This window comes from Xiphophorus couchianus, chromosome 23 (assembly GCF_001444195.1).
Source record: "Xiphophorus couchianus chromosome 23, X_couchianus-1.0, whole genome shotgun sequence".
NCBI lineage: Eukaryota > Metazoa > Chordata > Actinopteri > Cyprinodontiformes > Poeciliidae > Xiphophorus > Xiphophorus couchianus.
The window spans coordinates 17,268,257-17,283,811 of record NC_040250.1 but is presented as its reverse complement, the minus strand read 5'-3'; the positions used below and the strand labels follow the sequence as shown (position 1 = coordinate 17,283,811).

The 15,555-nt window shown below is 35.2% G+C and overlaps 2 protein-coding genes across 3 annotated transcripts; both read right to left on the bottom strand.

Moving 5' to 3' along the window:
- Nucleotides 1-4,071: 4,071 nt before the first annotated feature.
- On the bottom strand, nucleotides 4,072-7,954 carry LOC114139198 (uncharacterized). Of its 2 annotated transcripts, XM_028008965.1 has the most exons (6): nucleotides 7,188-7,951; nucleotides 6,348-6,677; nucleotides 5,946-6,203; nucleotides 5,745-5,849; nucleotides 5,461-5,562; nucleotides 4,072-5,364 (listed from the first exon to the last, which is right to left on the bottom strand). In XM_028008965.1, exons 1-6 carry the CDS (start codon nucleotides 7,261-7,263, stop codon nucleotides 5,174-5,176), a joined length of 1,062 nt encoding a protein of 353 aa, XP_027864766.1. In that variant the 5' UTR covers nucleotides 7,264-7,951; the 3' UTR covers nucleotides 4,072-5,173. The 2 variants fall into 2 exon arrangements, with proteins under 2 accessions (XP_027864766.1, XP_027864767.1); XM_028008966.1 differs by lacking the exon at nucleotides 5,461-5,562 and having other exon boundaries at nucleotides 7,188-7,954.
- A 3,450-nt stretch (nucleotides 7,955-11,404) lies between these two features.
- LOC114138708 (uncharacterized) lies at nucleotides 11,405-15,514 on the bottom strand. The gene is made up of 4 exons (XM_028008099.1): nucleotides 15,307-15,514; nucleotides 13,634-13,954; nucleotides 13,302-13,412; nucleotides 11,405-13,159 (listed from the first exon to the last, which is right to left on the bottom strand). Exons 1-4 carry the CDS (start codon nucleotides 15,353-15,355, stop codon nucleotides 13,035-13,037), a joined length of 606 nt encoding a protein of 201 aa, XP_027863900.1. The 5' UTR covers nucleotides 15,356-15,514; the 3' UTR covers nucleotides 11,405-13,034.
- Between the last annotated feature and the right edge of the window lie 41 nt (nucleotides 15,515-15,555).

The following is a 15,555-nucleotide window of genomic DNA, read 5'->3' as shown; positions in this document are numbered from 1 at the left end:
AAAGGAGGCCATTCAGCTTTTGCATACAAATCACAATGATGTGTCAAACGTCGACTACCGGTTATAAATCTTAAAGCGCAATGATACACAGTATTTAATGATTGAAGACATTTGGTCGAAGCATTCATATATAAAACATCTCCATAATCCAAAAGTGGCAGGAATGTCGCTGCTACCAATTTTCTTCTAGCTTTGAGTGTAAAACAAGATCCATTTCGATAATAAAACCCAATTTTCATTTTCAATGTCCGTAGTAGATTTACTATGTGATTTTTAAAAGAGAGTTCATTATCTAGAATAAAACCAAGATATTTATAATTACTGACAAACTTGATTTGTGCTCCTACAGCAGTGGTAAGCAATAGGGTGGTTTCTGGTAGTTTTCTAGCATGTGAGAAAACCATTGCTTTTGTCTTGTTCACATTCAAAACCAACTTCAGAGTTTGTAAACGTGTTTGAACTACATTAAAAGCAGACTGCAAATACTGTATCGCCTGCTATAGTGATGCAGAATAGCAGTATATTATTAAATCGTCAGCATAAAAATGGTAAAAAGCATTTGACAGATTGTCACACAAGTTATTTATATAAATAGAGAATAAAAGCGGACCCAGAACTGAGCCATGAGGTACGCCATTTAAAATAGTGAGAGTAGAAGAAGTGACACCAGCCAATTGAACTCTCTGGGTTCTGTTTGACAAATAATCAGCTACCCACATGGTAGCTTAATGTGAGAGCCCAATCCTGCGTAGAATTCCAATTAAAAGCTTGTGATTTACTGTGTCAAATGCCTTTGATAAATCAATAAACAAAGCAGCACAATGTTTTTTGTTATCAAGAGCCTGGATAAGATCATTACAAACCTTTAAAGTGGCAGTGACAGTGCTGTGTTTTTTTCTAAAACCAGTCTGTACATTTTGTAAAACACAATTAGAATCTAAACAATTCTTCAATTGATTTGCAAATAATTTTTCAAAGATTTTTGCTAAGATACGTAGTTTAGAGATTGGTCTGTAATTGTTTACCTGTGATGATTCCCCACCTTTGAATAGAGGCAAAACAAATGCTGATTTCCATACACTAGGGATTTTGTTAGAGATTAGATTTAGATTAAAAATATGAGATAATGGCTCTGCTATAAACTCTGCAGCCAACTTTAGAAAAAAAGGATCCAGATTATCTGGTCCCGCTGATTTTCGGGTGTCTATGTTTTTCAGTTCTCTGAGAACCTCAGCTGTACAAATAGGGGAAAAGTTAAAGATGGTGGAGTTACACTCATTATTCAAAAACAGTTCATCAGTATTTACATTTCAGCTAAATTAATTTAAATCATCAAATAGAGAGAAATAAAATGCTCATAAAAATAATTTACAATTTCTAATTTATCAGACACCATATTACCTTTTTTCCAAACAAAATTTGGAAAGTCACTCAGTGGTGCTTGCTCAGTAGCTGATTTAACTGATTTCCAAAATTTCTTTGGATCATTTAAATTTTTTGTCATTTCGGCAAGGAAATAAGTCGGACTTTGCTTTCTTGATTAATGAGGTACGTTTATTTCTCAATTTCCTAAACCAAAGCCAGCTCTCCTCAGCAGTGTTTTTTCTTGCCCTAGCCCAGGCTGCATCTCTTTGTTTAAGCAGAGCCCCAATAGCTGGTGAAAACCAAGGATTATTTCTCCCCTTCACCCTAATTTTACGTTTAGGAGCATGTTTATTTATTAGTCTTGAAAACTCTTCATAAAAATACTGCCAGGCAAGGTCTACATTATTAAAAAGAGAAACCCTATTCCAGTTAAAAAGTAGCAAATCATGAAAGCTTGTTCGTTTAAGTGTTTTAGATCTCTTTTGAACAAGATACGTGGCTTGGGTTTTAGTAACTTAAGATTTCTAACTGCACCTACTGCACAATGATCACTAATGTCATTTGCAAAAACTCCTATCCCCGTATATTTATGCGGAGCGTTTGTCATAATTAAGTCTAGGAGAGATGATTTTACAGGACATTTGTTATTAGGTCGGGTGGGGTAGTTAATTAACTGGGTGATGTTTAAAGAATCACAGATAGTTTTTAAGCTATCTGAAGATGCTGTCAACCAATCTAGATGTAGATCTCCTAATAAAACGAATTCATTATTATTTAGGTCAGCTAAATATTTGTACAAATTAGGAAGTGCATCACAGCCTGCAGAAGGTGGTCGATAACACCCTATGTCTGTGATATTCTGAGCCTTAGTGAATTCAATTTTCAAGGCTAGAAACTCAAATTGTTTTGGAATGGATAGAGAAGATACCAGTGTGACATGAAAATTGTTTTTTACATAGATGGCAACACCGCCACCTTTCTTGAGGCGATCACAACGGAAAACATTGTAACCTTCTAAGGAAATATTTTTATTTGTAATGGATTTATTTAACCATGTTTCCGTCAAAACTAAAATATCCATATTAGTTGTTTCAATCCAGATTTTAACCAGGTCTATCTTAGGCAATAGACTGCGAGAGTTAATATGTAATATACCAAGCCCTGATCTGGTTTTGAATTCTGCTGGTGTGTCAAAGTTATTGAAAATTGGACCTGGATTCGGTTGCACATTACCAGATAGTAAGAGTAAAAGTAGAATAAGTCTTTTCCATTGACCATTTACATTTGATACCAAGTCATTACTCCTGTTCTGAGCAAGATGTATAAGAGAAGATTCATTTAACATAAAACAGTTTCTTAAGACAGACAAGCACATTAGATGAACTAGGTTATCTGTTGGCATTTGATTAAAGTAGTACCAGTGAGTAATAAAATCTGAAGGAGTCCAAATTGTCTGATCGAGGGTCATGGACCAGGAATACTTCTTGAAGGAGTGGGCTGAGTTGTTATACAAGTCCACAGAAGACGTTGGCGCATTTTCAAAGGTGTAAACACCTGAGAACAATATCAGAAAGAGTCTCATTATACTTATCTGACCAAATGTCATGTCCTGCCTTCACTTCTTCTTGGCCCTACATGCTAGCTGTCATCTCCGCTTGGTAACACCATCTCAGTTTGTTACATTGTAAAATTTCCTGAACTCCAAGAAGAAGTGAAGGCAGGACATGACATTTGGTCAGATAAGTATCCTGATAGCTCACAACACAATTACACCCAAGCATACAACACAGATTACGTTTCTTTGATTTGAACATATTCCACACAAACAAACTACTTTGACTGTATAGCAATCAAAGTGAACCATCATGAATTAAGTCCACACAAAATGTTTCCTGCCAAAACCCCAGAATGAGAACTTGGTTCAGCCAGACAGTCTACAAATCCTCGCAAAAACAACTTTAAGAAATGCTATTCAACCTTAGGATGAATCTGTCAATTATCCATCTATTTGGCTCAAAGGTTCCAATGATTTAATTATTTTTGAGAAAGGGTAAAACCAATAACTGGTTTTGTGCTCTAGAGCTCCTGGAACTAAGATAATTATCATTATCCTACCAAACAAATAAAGAAAATACTCACTGTTTTTAAATCAAATTATGATAGACTTCATGCAAATATCTAGTGGTTGTTTAGTTTTAACAATGAATGTATTCAACTGCTGTCACAAAAGTGTTTTTTATTCATTGACATTTAATTGTTATTACTGCTTCTATTCATGGAAATACTTGAGGCCTTCTCTGAATACCTGAAACACATTGATGTTTCGTAAGCAGATCAGAGAAACATGTATAGAACCATTCATCAACAAGCCTGCAGACATCTAGGAAAAAACAAGTGCTGATTAATATAAAGGCTGTGATGGAACTCTATATTGTTGCAATTAATATGACCATTTAATATTCACAATGAAAATGTGCAAATCAATTATCAATGCATGCTATGTCATCTTTGGCCACATGGAGGCGTGTTAGGCGTATCAGAGCACAGAGACAAGAATAAGTGTATTTGTCTCTATTGGCCAGCAGAGGGAAACCTTGCTCCAACTGACAGGGTGGATGTTTTGTTTTAGGCCAAAAATTATGAGCCAATTCGTATTTAGGCTGATTTTTTTTTTTCAACTAAAAGGCAAAACAAAACATTTGACAGTTTTGAGTCCATAACAGATTCTAATGTTTATTGTTTCAAACATTTTGGTTCAATCAGTAATTGATTAAATGTAAAACAGGAGTATTCTAAGTGTCAATATGTCAGTTTAGCATGCATCCTCCATACCTGATTACCCTTGCACGGTCGGAGGAGCCGTTTCCTCTCTCTAGTGGTCACTGGGTGAGAGGCAGGGTACACCACTACCACAGCCTTTAGTTCTTGGTCAACTTGAATATTCTTTAGCTATTTGGTCAAGTGTTTCCAAAACATTTGGGTAAAGCGCAAGTAGCTCAAAATAAAGCTGCAAAACTCGGACCTAATTTTAGAATGAATGCAAAGTTTATGCATCAGTCCCTATTATGGGTGAAAGTCTGCAACAGACTAACATGCAGCCTTGTTCTTTCCTTACACAAAATGTGGACTTCATATAAAACATTTAGCCTTTGTTAATGGCATAGTGGAAGTTTAATGAAAAAAAAAGAGAAAAACCTACAGAACATGAGAAAACCAAACAGGTACTTAGCAACAGGAAATCATGGGAAGAGAAAGAGTTAAATACTGAGGCATATGATTACCCGAGTGAAATGTAGCAGAATCAGTCAGCAGTGATAGTAACATGCTAAGGAAACTGAAGTAAAAGTTCAATAAAAGTGACAATAAAATTCAGATACTGGAACAACATGACTTAAATTTAAGCAGGAACTGATATCTATACAAATATAACTAAAGACTGCAAGTCAGAGCTGAAAATAAATTCAGGCAAAGAGAAAAAAGGCACAAGGGATCTTAAAACTAAGGAATGCACATAATAAGGAAAGGAAATGAAACAGAACAGTAGCTAAGTTGCTTAGTTATGCATGTTTGTTGCATTTGTAGTTGTAAAAAGATTTGTTTCCCAGTGACCAGTAACAGGAAGCGAGAGGAGGAACAAGACATTTTAATGCATATGATAGCACCCAGATATGAATTCTAAACAGTCTGAGAATCAGACAGCAAACCTTCTAAAATGGATGGATGGATGGAGATTGCTTCACATCCTCCTTGTTTCTGTTGTTTTGCAGTCGCTGTAAACTTCCAAAATTCTTTACATAGGTTTTTTTTTTCAGAGATTTGCATAGATACTCTCATCCACATTTCCATACACACTGTTGTCCATATTTCCATACGTCACATCATCAGACAGCCGAGGTTGTTTTTTAACTTTGCCATACTCCGCTTGGGTATCCTTTCTCAGCTCCTGTCGCCTCCTTCCCTGATCAGCATTGGTCCATTTTTGGTCATGATTATTTTCTTCTGAAGAACACCAGCAAGGAGAGGAGAAGAAAAAACATAATAATTATAAGCTTCATGTTTGCTGATGAAAACTTAGCAAATTGAGATAAATGGTACCATTGTGGTTTGGTTTTTTCCTCTTCACACAGAAAATTCCTATGCTGACAACTAGGATAATTAGCAGAGTTCCAAGTACACCACTTATTATTGGCAATAGCACTGTTTAAAAGTGAAGAAAAAAATAAATTTTTAAGAAAGGTAATGTGATTTCATAAATATTTGTAATTAAAGAAAGAAATAATACATTATTAAATTCTCTACAAAAGAAGCTTTCACTTCATAAAATACCAACATTGTTCAAGAATAGATCTAAAGTTGTGTTTGTAAATCTGTCGTCTTACCCCTAATATTATGTCTCTCTGGTAAAGGTTCAACACACAGAGTGTTATTTTCTTTAAACACCCACTTAGATATGTGTATACCATTTGAAGTGCAGTTCACAAAGTCTGTATTCAAAAAGAGCAAACAAAAATTATTATTTACGTGGTGATCAGAGTTATTAGTTTCAAATGATCTATTTTTGACCAGAAATTCCCACTCACCACAGGTAGATGTGATTTTCTCTTTGAGAAGAAAACTGAAGTTAGTCCTGACTGAGCAAACCAGGCGTCCTGCAACGTTTGGTCTCAGGACGATGGTGTTAGACTTAATATTTTCAGAGAGAAGCTCATGGCCTGACAGTTTGTTTCCATTCAGAGTCCAGCTGTATTGAGGATTGCTCCCTCCTTCAGAGAGACAGGACACATTCACCTGTCCTTCGGGCAAACACTCAGCGAACAGATGGACAGAGGTCACGGGAGCTGAAGGAGAAATTACAACCGCTTTATAAAATATTTAATTTTCATTGAAGAGCAGAAAAGGCATTAGTGGTAGAATCATGCTCCCTGTTGAATAAGGGATACATTATGTGTCTCAGTAAAATATAGGAATGAACTTTGACTCACCTTCAAGAAACAAATTAAATGTTCGATGTTCTTTCTTCCTTCCATTAGAATCAAAGATTTCCAGAACATATTTACCACCATCAGTCATCATGAGGTTATGGATTCTAAATGTACCATTACTTGGAATAAAGAGATATTTATTTTGAAGAGAACCCGAAATAACGTAATTCTTTTTTATTGTAAGGATTATTGACGTTGTATGTGTTATTTGATAACTCTGCGATTCTGAGACGCTGTCCACCAGTTTGACACACACAGTTCCTCCCAGAGGTCCAAAGCACAGAGTTTCATTCGGTCTGCCATCACAGCAAGTTTCTACTTCAGCAGAGGCTTAAAAGACAAAAAAGCAAAAATGATCATATTTATGCTTTTGTTCTTACATAAAGAGTTGATTGCTTTTTTCTGCATTCAAATAAGCATCACTTCCTGCTTCTCGAAACCTTTGTCTTACTCTATGTCACATTCCCATTTCTTGTTATCTGTTTTCTCCATTTATGTGTCGTTTCTTTAAACACAACAACTCACTCAGTTAATTCCTTTATCTGGAAAAAAACAATTACAGGACCGATCTTATGCTTTTTCAAAGGAATTGTGATAGTCAACTGAAACAGACAATGCTATGAGACTTTTCTACAAAGTATTAAAAATAACTCCAAGCCAAACATGTATTTGTTTGGTTTGGAGTTACTATTAACTGAATACTTGAATACTATTCAAGATAGTCTTATTTCCTACTCATAGACATTCACACGCTATAATAATGTTCCCATCTGTATCAGATTGAAGTCAAATTAAATACAGCATTTTAAAACTGCCATAAAAAACAAAATACAAACTCACCATAAGACATGAGAAGTAGCGTCATCAGTAATCCAGCAACAGCCTCAATGACTGTAGACCAGTTTCCAGGCCCCATTGTTCAACAGTGAACTGTATAAAATGTTGTGTTGCTAATAAACCTTAGAAAAAAAAACAAAAAACGCTGGTACTGACATGAAAAAAGGAAGTGATAAAAACTTAGTCACCTCTAGACTGAAAAACGGAACGCCTTCTTCCAACCAGGTTGTATTGTTTTTTGTTAGTGGTAAAAACTAAACAACTTTTAATTTATATTTTGTAGTAACAGAAAATTGACGCCATATAAGCTTTATGTGGTTAGTAGGTATAACACAAAGTAGAACATATATAGGATTTAGAGCAGTGGTTCTTAACCTGGGTTCGATCGAACCCCAGGGGTTCGGCGGAGCCTCTGCCGCGGAGGTAAACACACACTTGTGTAAAGTCGTGATGACACGCCCCGCTTGGCCATCGCTGGCTGCAGAGGATCATGTTACATTGCTCGGCCAATCAGGGCTGCGGGGAATTTAGTGCACGCAGTGTCAGCGACTGTCGTAGTTGTACGTTGCATGGTTTCTTTCTTAATATTTTAATCCATACTAAATATGTCGAGCAAAAAAAGAAGAAAATGAACAGACTTTGCTCTGAAGACGCACTTGCCAAGGTGAAGCCACGCCTCTGTGAACTGGTCTCCCAAAAACAACAGCAGAAGTCACACTGATTTGCAGGCATGTCATTTGTGCAATACTTTTTTCTTGCCCCAAAAAAGTAGACAAAAAACAAATTAAATTTAAAATAAATAAAAAAATTAAGTTATTAAAAAAAAATGTAATTCTTTGAAAAAAATCTAAATTTATTTTTAATTAATAAAATAGTAAAAAAATATTTTGGGGGCTGAAATTCTTTTATGGGGCCGAAATATTTTTTGGGGGCCAGAATAAAGTAATACTGTAACTTGCTGTAAGTTCATGGTTTTGTTCTTTGAGCAAAGGTGACGTTCATGCATGGCTCACTTTGTGCACCAGCAAAAAAACATATACCTATGTCTTGAATTTGGAAAAAAAACCATATTATTTATCACTAAAGAAGGGTTCGGTGAATATGAAACTGATGGGTTCGGTACCTCAAAAAAGGTTAAGAACCACTGATTTAGAGGGAGAACAACATGTGGTTCTTTTATTTTATGAATAAAATTCTGGAACATGTGTCATATGTGTATTTAGCCGTATTGATACCCCTAAGTAAAAAAAAAATGCTAGAAAACATACAACCAAAACTAAAATGGAATATTTTAGATCAAAGCATGCACGTGAATAATGAAAAGTCCTGAAAATTGATGTTCAGATAGATGATTTCTAAGTAATCTTTAGGCAATTTACAAAGAACAATTGACAAACATTTCAGTCTCCAGGTGTGCAGGTTTGGTACAATTTCAATAGTGTGATTGCTTAGGGAAGCTAAATGCACGCACAAGCAGGAGAGACTCCAGACCAACAGATGGTGGGTAAAGATTGGGTTATCTGGTATATATATTGCAATGTACAGAAAAAACTCACGATTTAAAGATTGTAAAGTTTTCTTAAATAAAAGTAACTCTTGCGGGGAATGGTTAAACAACACATTTTGTGAGTGTTTATGTTGTGAACTGGATGATTCTTGAAACTACCGTACTTGCACTGACCGCAATCAAACCGTATAAAATATTCTCAGAAATTGATGCTTGTGGGGTTTTTTTTTTATGTAAATAAAGGAAGTGTGGGTGACTTATTTTTGTTCCTCAAAACTGCAAAGACCAGTAAAAGGTAGATCCTAAATGCAACATAAATCCATAAATCTTCATTTTCTAATAATTTTGCATACTCTATTAATAAATCACCATTCTTTGCAGACGTACTACACAGGAATACATTCTCATTTTTCAGTCAGTGTTTATGTAAGAACCAGTTTGCCCTTCACTGTATTTACACAACTGAAAACTGTAAACAAATGACAAACAGGCAATAAATTCTTAGTTGTTTATTACTTAAGTATTAGTTACACTGCTGAACAGATACATAGAAAGCTTTCTAAAGTTGGAAAAATATGCATAAATTCAAAGTGCAAATCTTATCAATGCCTATGAACTATGAATTACTCTCTATCAAGAAATCATCTTTCAAAAATATAAATTGAATAATACAGTTCAGTTTAACAAACTCAAATGTGAAGAAACATGAGTAATAATACATATTTGTATTAGGTCCAGTTTACATTTTTTTTATGTTAAATGTCAGGACAGATACGTTAAAGATGTTAAAATAGAGCAGTTATTCTTATTCTGACTTTTTTTTTCCACATTTGAACTGAGCTGCTAAACTCGTAACATGTTAACAGAGGACACCTACAAAGGTTAGTACTTAAACATCAGCAAAATTACTTTGTTCAATAATTTGAAAGTCCTCTGGATTCTCTTTTATTTGTGGTGTGATGAGCATTTTCTTATATTTTGTATAAGAAAATGCAATATACATTGCAATGTACAGAAAGAACTCACGATTTTAAGATTGTAAAGTTTTCTTAAATAAAAGTAACTCTTTCGGGGAATGGTTAAACAACACATTTTGTGAGTGTTTATGTTGTGAACTGGATGATTCTTGAAACTACCGTACTTGCACTGACTGCAATCAAACCGTATAAAATATTCTCAGAAATTGATGCTTGTGTTTTTTTTTTTAATGTAAATAAAGGAAGTGTGGGTGACTTATTTTTGTTCCTCAAAACTGCAAAGACCAGTAAAAGGTAGATCTTAAATGCAACCCTTTGATGGAAAACCTAACAAAAATGCTCTGCAAGACAGAAAACCCAAAGAGCATTTAAAAGGGAAGTTTTACTAATACATCTAACGGAGCTATTTTCTGCTCTGTGTAAAAGGTGTGAACCTTTGACAGAAACAACATAAGTAAAAACAGAATCATAATACTTTAGAGCTGCTATAAAAAAAGCTTTGTGAGAGCATTTGGGTGTGAGCGTCTTTGTTCCTGTTTTCTGTCTTGTGCCTCTTGCCTGTCCAGGATGTATGCTGGACAGGCATCCTGTCCAGGATGTATCCCAGTCTGCTGGCACAGTTTCCTTCCCAGCAGATAAGTGGGAACAGGAAGTGAGCGAGAGAGAGAGAGAAAACTCTGAGATTTGCACCGAATACCATCGTTTTCTTTGGGTCTAACCAACTATTTTCTTTTCTTAACCCAAACAAGAACTTCTCTCTCAAATCTCACTTTGTGTCTAACTATGAAAAATACCCTATGAAGCGACCAATCATGCAAGAGCTATGATAATCAAGTCTGTGAGTAACAGCCCGGTTAGATGTTTGGGATGGTATAAAGTTACTTTTGTAATGTTTTGTACCTTTTTCATTTTTACTGAAATAAGGTTTTCGCACATTTAAATTGATGGTTTACAAATATGTTGAGATGAGCAATGTATAAAATGAAACTGCCAGCAAAACATGCAAGTACTCAGGCAAGTTATTGTTAGGTTTCCCTCTGCTGTTAGACAAAAGGTATTGTTTCTTAGGTCTGATTTTAGTTTTCTTCTACTTTGCAGAGAAAAACTATTTCATGGATATCATTTTTTTATAATGTGATACATTAATTCATTATATTAAAACAAGTAAACTGCTGGAATACTTTGCTGAACTGTCTTCCAATCTCAGTGGTGCTGACTTGTCTGATTGATATAACATATTTTCTATCCTGACTAAAGTACATTTCATTCTTGACATTGTTTCAAGTCAGATTCAGCATGTCGATCTTTACAGTGTCTTGGACAAGCCTTCCCACAATTTGTCTCTTTTTCTAACGGCAAATTATGTAGCTAAATGTGTCTAATTTATAGACCAGAACAAAGTAAAGTACATTTGGGAACAGGAAGAAAAAATCTATACCAGGGGTGGGCAACTCCAGGGCTCGAGGGCCGGTTTCCTGCAACTTTTAGATGTAGCTCTACTTCAACACACCTGAGTCAAATAATGAGGTCATTAGCAGGACTCTGGAGAACTTGACTGCACTTAGGAGGTGATTCAGCTGTTGGATTAAAGCAGGGGTCTCAAACTCCAGTCCTCGAGGGCCGCAGTCCTGCAACTTTTAGATCTGCCTCTGCCTCACCACACCTGAACAGAATAATTAGGTCATTAAGGCTCTGGAAAACTGATCTACACAAGGAGGAGGTCATTAAGTCATTTCATTCCAGTGCTTTGTACCTGTGGCACATCTAAAAACTGCAGGACTGCGGCCCTCGAGGCCTGGAGTTTGAGACCCCTGGATTAAAGTGTGTTGGAATAGGGAGACATGCAAGAGTTGCAAGACACTGGCCCTCGAGGACCAGGATTGCCCACCCCTGATCTATACAGTTAAGCCCTAGCAACTTCAATTAATTAAATCTTTAATTTGTTTTCAACATGTTCTTTTTTTTTTTTCTGTGGAGTGAGATCAAGGTTAGGGTGATGGAAAGGAGGTCTTTTGAACAAAAACTCTAGAGCTCATCACTAAAGGCAAATAACCAAATTAAAATATTTATCCCAAGATTATTGCGAAGGCTGTAGATCATTTTTGACAGGAAAGTCAATAACACATTATTTTCTAAAACAGGTTTTTATATTGTGCTGTTTTAAGTAGTGCAAAGTTTGACCTTTTGTCAGAAACAAACTTCATAGATGAATGCAATTATAATTTTTTTAAAAATCTTTTGGTCATGGGTATTAATAACTACGAGTTTAATTGTATGATTTTTTTAAAATTAAAATAGTGAAAATTAATGTATGTATTTCTATTTAGATGCCTATTCTCTGAAAGTTTTTTTTAATTCCAGGGCATTCAAGATTACCTGAAATAATTGCTTGTTGGTTGAATAGAGTGTGCAGTGCGTGAACTAATCTCAGTAGGTATAGTGCTGTTCTATTAGAGAGCAAACGCCATCATGAAGACCAACAGACAGCAAACAGGTCAAGTCAAGTTGTGGAGAAAGTCCAAAATGTTGAACATCTCACACAGCAGAGCCAATCCATTATCCGAAATTGGAAAGATTAGCATTACTGCAAATTGAGTTAAAAATGTACATCCATCTAACTGTGCAGTCACTGAAACTCCTTATGTCTCTTTATTAATTAGTCATTGGTCGTCCCTCACAGCAGAAAGTCATCAGTAGTCGTTCATCTCTTTATCACGTCACTAATCATCCACCTCCCAGTTCATTAAGTCAGTTTCTCCTGCGGTGCAACCTGCCTCTCTTACTACCACTTTCTGTAAGATGTCATTTGTTTTCTTGACTTTCTGAACCATCACTGCTTTTGGATTTTGTTCAAATATTCAGTTTTGTTTAATCATTGACCAGTGATACGATACTATGAATTTTGTTACGAAAAATGTATGCAGTTGCCCCAACATCATTAAAAGGTTAAGGTGATTTTTTTTAAAGTACAAGGCATTTGTTAGTTTCACCATTAACAACTTTTATTTTGTTTTTCACTTGCGTAGGCTATAGGGAGTTGCTGCGGAAAACATAACATGTTTTTCTTTGGACTCCAGCACATTTGTCTCTTAACTTTTTTTGTAATTTAATGGGTTGAGTGGTTGCCAATTTGTCAAGACTTCCTTATCAAACTTAACATTACAGTCATGAACAAATATTACAATTAAAATAAACAAGCAGTTGTTTTTGCATTGTTAAAAGTTACAATGATTAAAGAAGAGTTCAGGAGTCCGCATCGTCATCTTTTCTGTGGATCTGCAATGAGTGCTGCAGTCTTCACCAAAGCAGACAACAGTTCCTTTCATTTTCATATAGTGTCATTTCTTCTGTCGAATTTGATTAGAATCACCCTGCTATCTTTATTTGGCTGTACTCCACCTCTTCCTCTACTTTTTGCTTCACTGACTTCCTCTCTCGATGTTGCACCACTCTGACATCAACGTAGGTCAAATCAGCAGGGAGTTCTTCTCCTGTAGAAAAGCAAGATTTAGTCACTCGACAGTGATTAACATATTTTGCCAAACATTCTTCTAACTAGACTTTTGACAATTGCTCTTCTATAAGATATAAACGTGTACATTGCAATAGCTGTAAATAAGCATTAATTAGTACCTTTTCTTTTTTGCCTTTTCCTCTGAACACAGATGACGATTGCACAGACAACGACATGGATAGAAAACAAAAGCAGAGCAGAGATTGCTCCAACTCTTATTGGGGACCGGCCTGTTTCAAATACAAAGAAAGGTAGTGGAGTGGAAAAATAATAAGAAAGCGGCAGACAGTTCTGCTGCAATGCCAGACATCAACAGGTGCAGTTGTTTTTATTTCCACATAAGTCACGAATGGAAGAATTATACAAATAATTTCAAATATGCAGATTATCAAGAGTTTACCAATTCAGTTTGTGTGAATTTACCAATTTGAATTTGTATAGCAGACTTTACCTTCAATGTACAAATGCAGAGTCCGATTTCCTGTTGCTTTTCCATCAGAACCAAAAAATGTAAGTGTGTATTCACCACTATCACTGCCCCTAAGGCTGCTGATCCTAAATGTCCCATTGTTGGAGATAAATTCAGATCTGCTCTCTAATGTGTTCGTCACGAGTCTACTGTTTCTCCAATTTAGTATTGTTGTTGCTTCCTTTGTCCACTGGAATTTTATTTTTCCTGAGGCCTCAACCATCAGGTGAACAAACACAGTTGCTCCCCAGGGTTGAGAACATTGAGCTCCCTCGTGTCTGCCATCACAGAAAGTTTTATTACCTGAATAATAGAATAATGAAAAAGTTGAATGCATTTTAAACAAAATATATTTGAGCTTTTTCAAAAAAGATTTCAAATAACACAGTTGTTTAAATTAAAAAACTACTGAAGTTAAAGACTTCATTTCATTTCACTCTTACAAGCCACAAAACACACAAGCTTTGTTGTTGAAGATTTTCAGACTTACTGCCACAAAGTTGATGTAGTTTTATAATACAGTTGAAACCAGAAGGTTACATACACCGAATACAGAGATATATAGAAAAAGTTCACTGTCTGAAGTAAAATTAGACCAAAATTACCAAACGTATTTCTGTATACTAAATGCCTGTAAAATTAGTGAAAATCGTTTTGTTTTTTGGGGTTTTTTAAAATATTTTTTGTACATTTCTTTGAATTTAGAAGTTTACATACATTTGCACAGTGTCAGGGATAATTGCCTTTTAAACTGTATAACTTGCTAGTTTTGTGGAGTTCTGGTCCGTTCCACCTGACAGAAATGTTGTAACTTTGTTCAAAATATCTAGAACATTGTTACCAACTCATTACTGATAAATTACTTGTACCCAGACATTAAAATCTGGGTACATTTAACACTATTGTGCTATTTCAACAAGAACACTACTGCATAAAAACACATAACACAAAATTACATTATTGTGTGATTTTAATAAACATGAAAATCACACAATAGTGACTATTGATCTCTTTAAAAAGTTTTATTGTCTATATCTCAACACAACTCCCTGGTTATATTCAAAAACTCTTAGAAATTATCAATGAAATCAATTTTAGTTTAAAGTTTTCATCATAATTATTGGAGCAAATAAAATTCACATCTATGTCACATTTTGATGAGGTTGTAAAACGATAAGTTGATCTATAACCTTTTGAACTGGACAGTGAAAAACCTGCTTTTCTGAGTTAAAGTTACACCTCTGTGGTTCAGTATGATGTACTATGAAGACTCTTGTTTTTCAAATCATTTCAAGAACTTTAAAAAGTTGTTTTTACAGCTCAAGATTGTTCTGTAGAAAAATATATATTTAAAGTTTTTAATAAAAAAAGGAGGAATGAAGAAGAAAAGAAAAAGTAAAACTGGAAGGACATAGTCGGATCAGAACTTTACTCCTTTCAATAAAAACAAAAGCCACAGACAGCATAACACTTGAACTGCCAAGAAACACTGACAAATGTAAAATTAGGCTTAGTTTTAATTAAGGTCACCAGATGCAAAAAACATCGCATCTGTTTTTTGCATGTTTACATTTTAGAAAACATTTCTAAAATGTTTTCCACATTTCAGAAATGTGGAAAACATTTTTATTCCACATGTAATAATAACAACTCACCATAAGAGACTCCTATGAGCAGAAGCAGCAGTCCAACACCGGCTGCCATGTCCTTTTACATCTGTTTAAACAGCAGCTGTCAGATTGATCATGCTCTGGTGACCATAATCAATCAGAATCAGATGAACAATCAGAAGAAAAGTGTAATATTCCCACTACGAAAAGGCGAAAAGGGAAGTGAACATATCATCACATGAAGAAGTTACTTAAGGGAAACTGACAGAAATCTTACACAACCTCTATGAGATC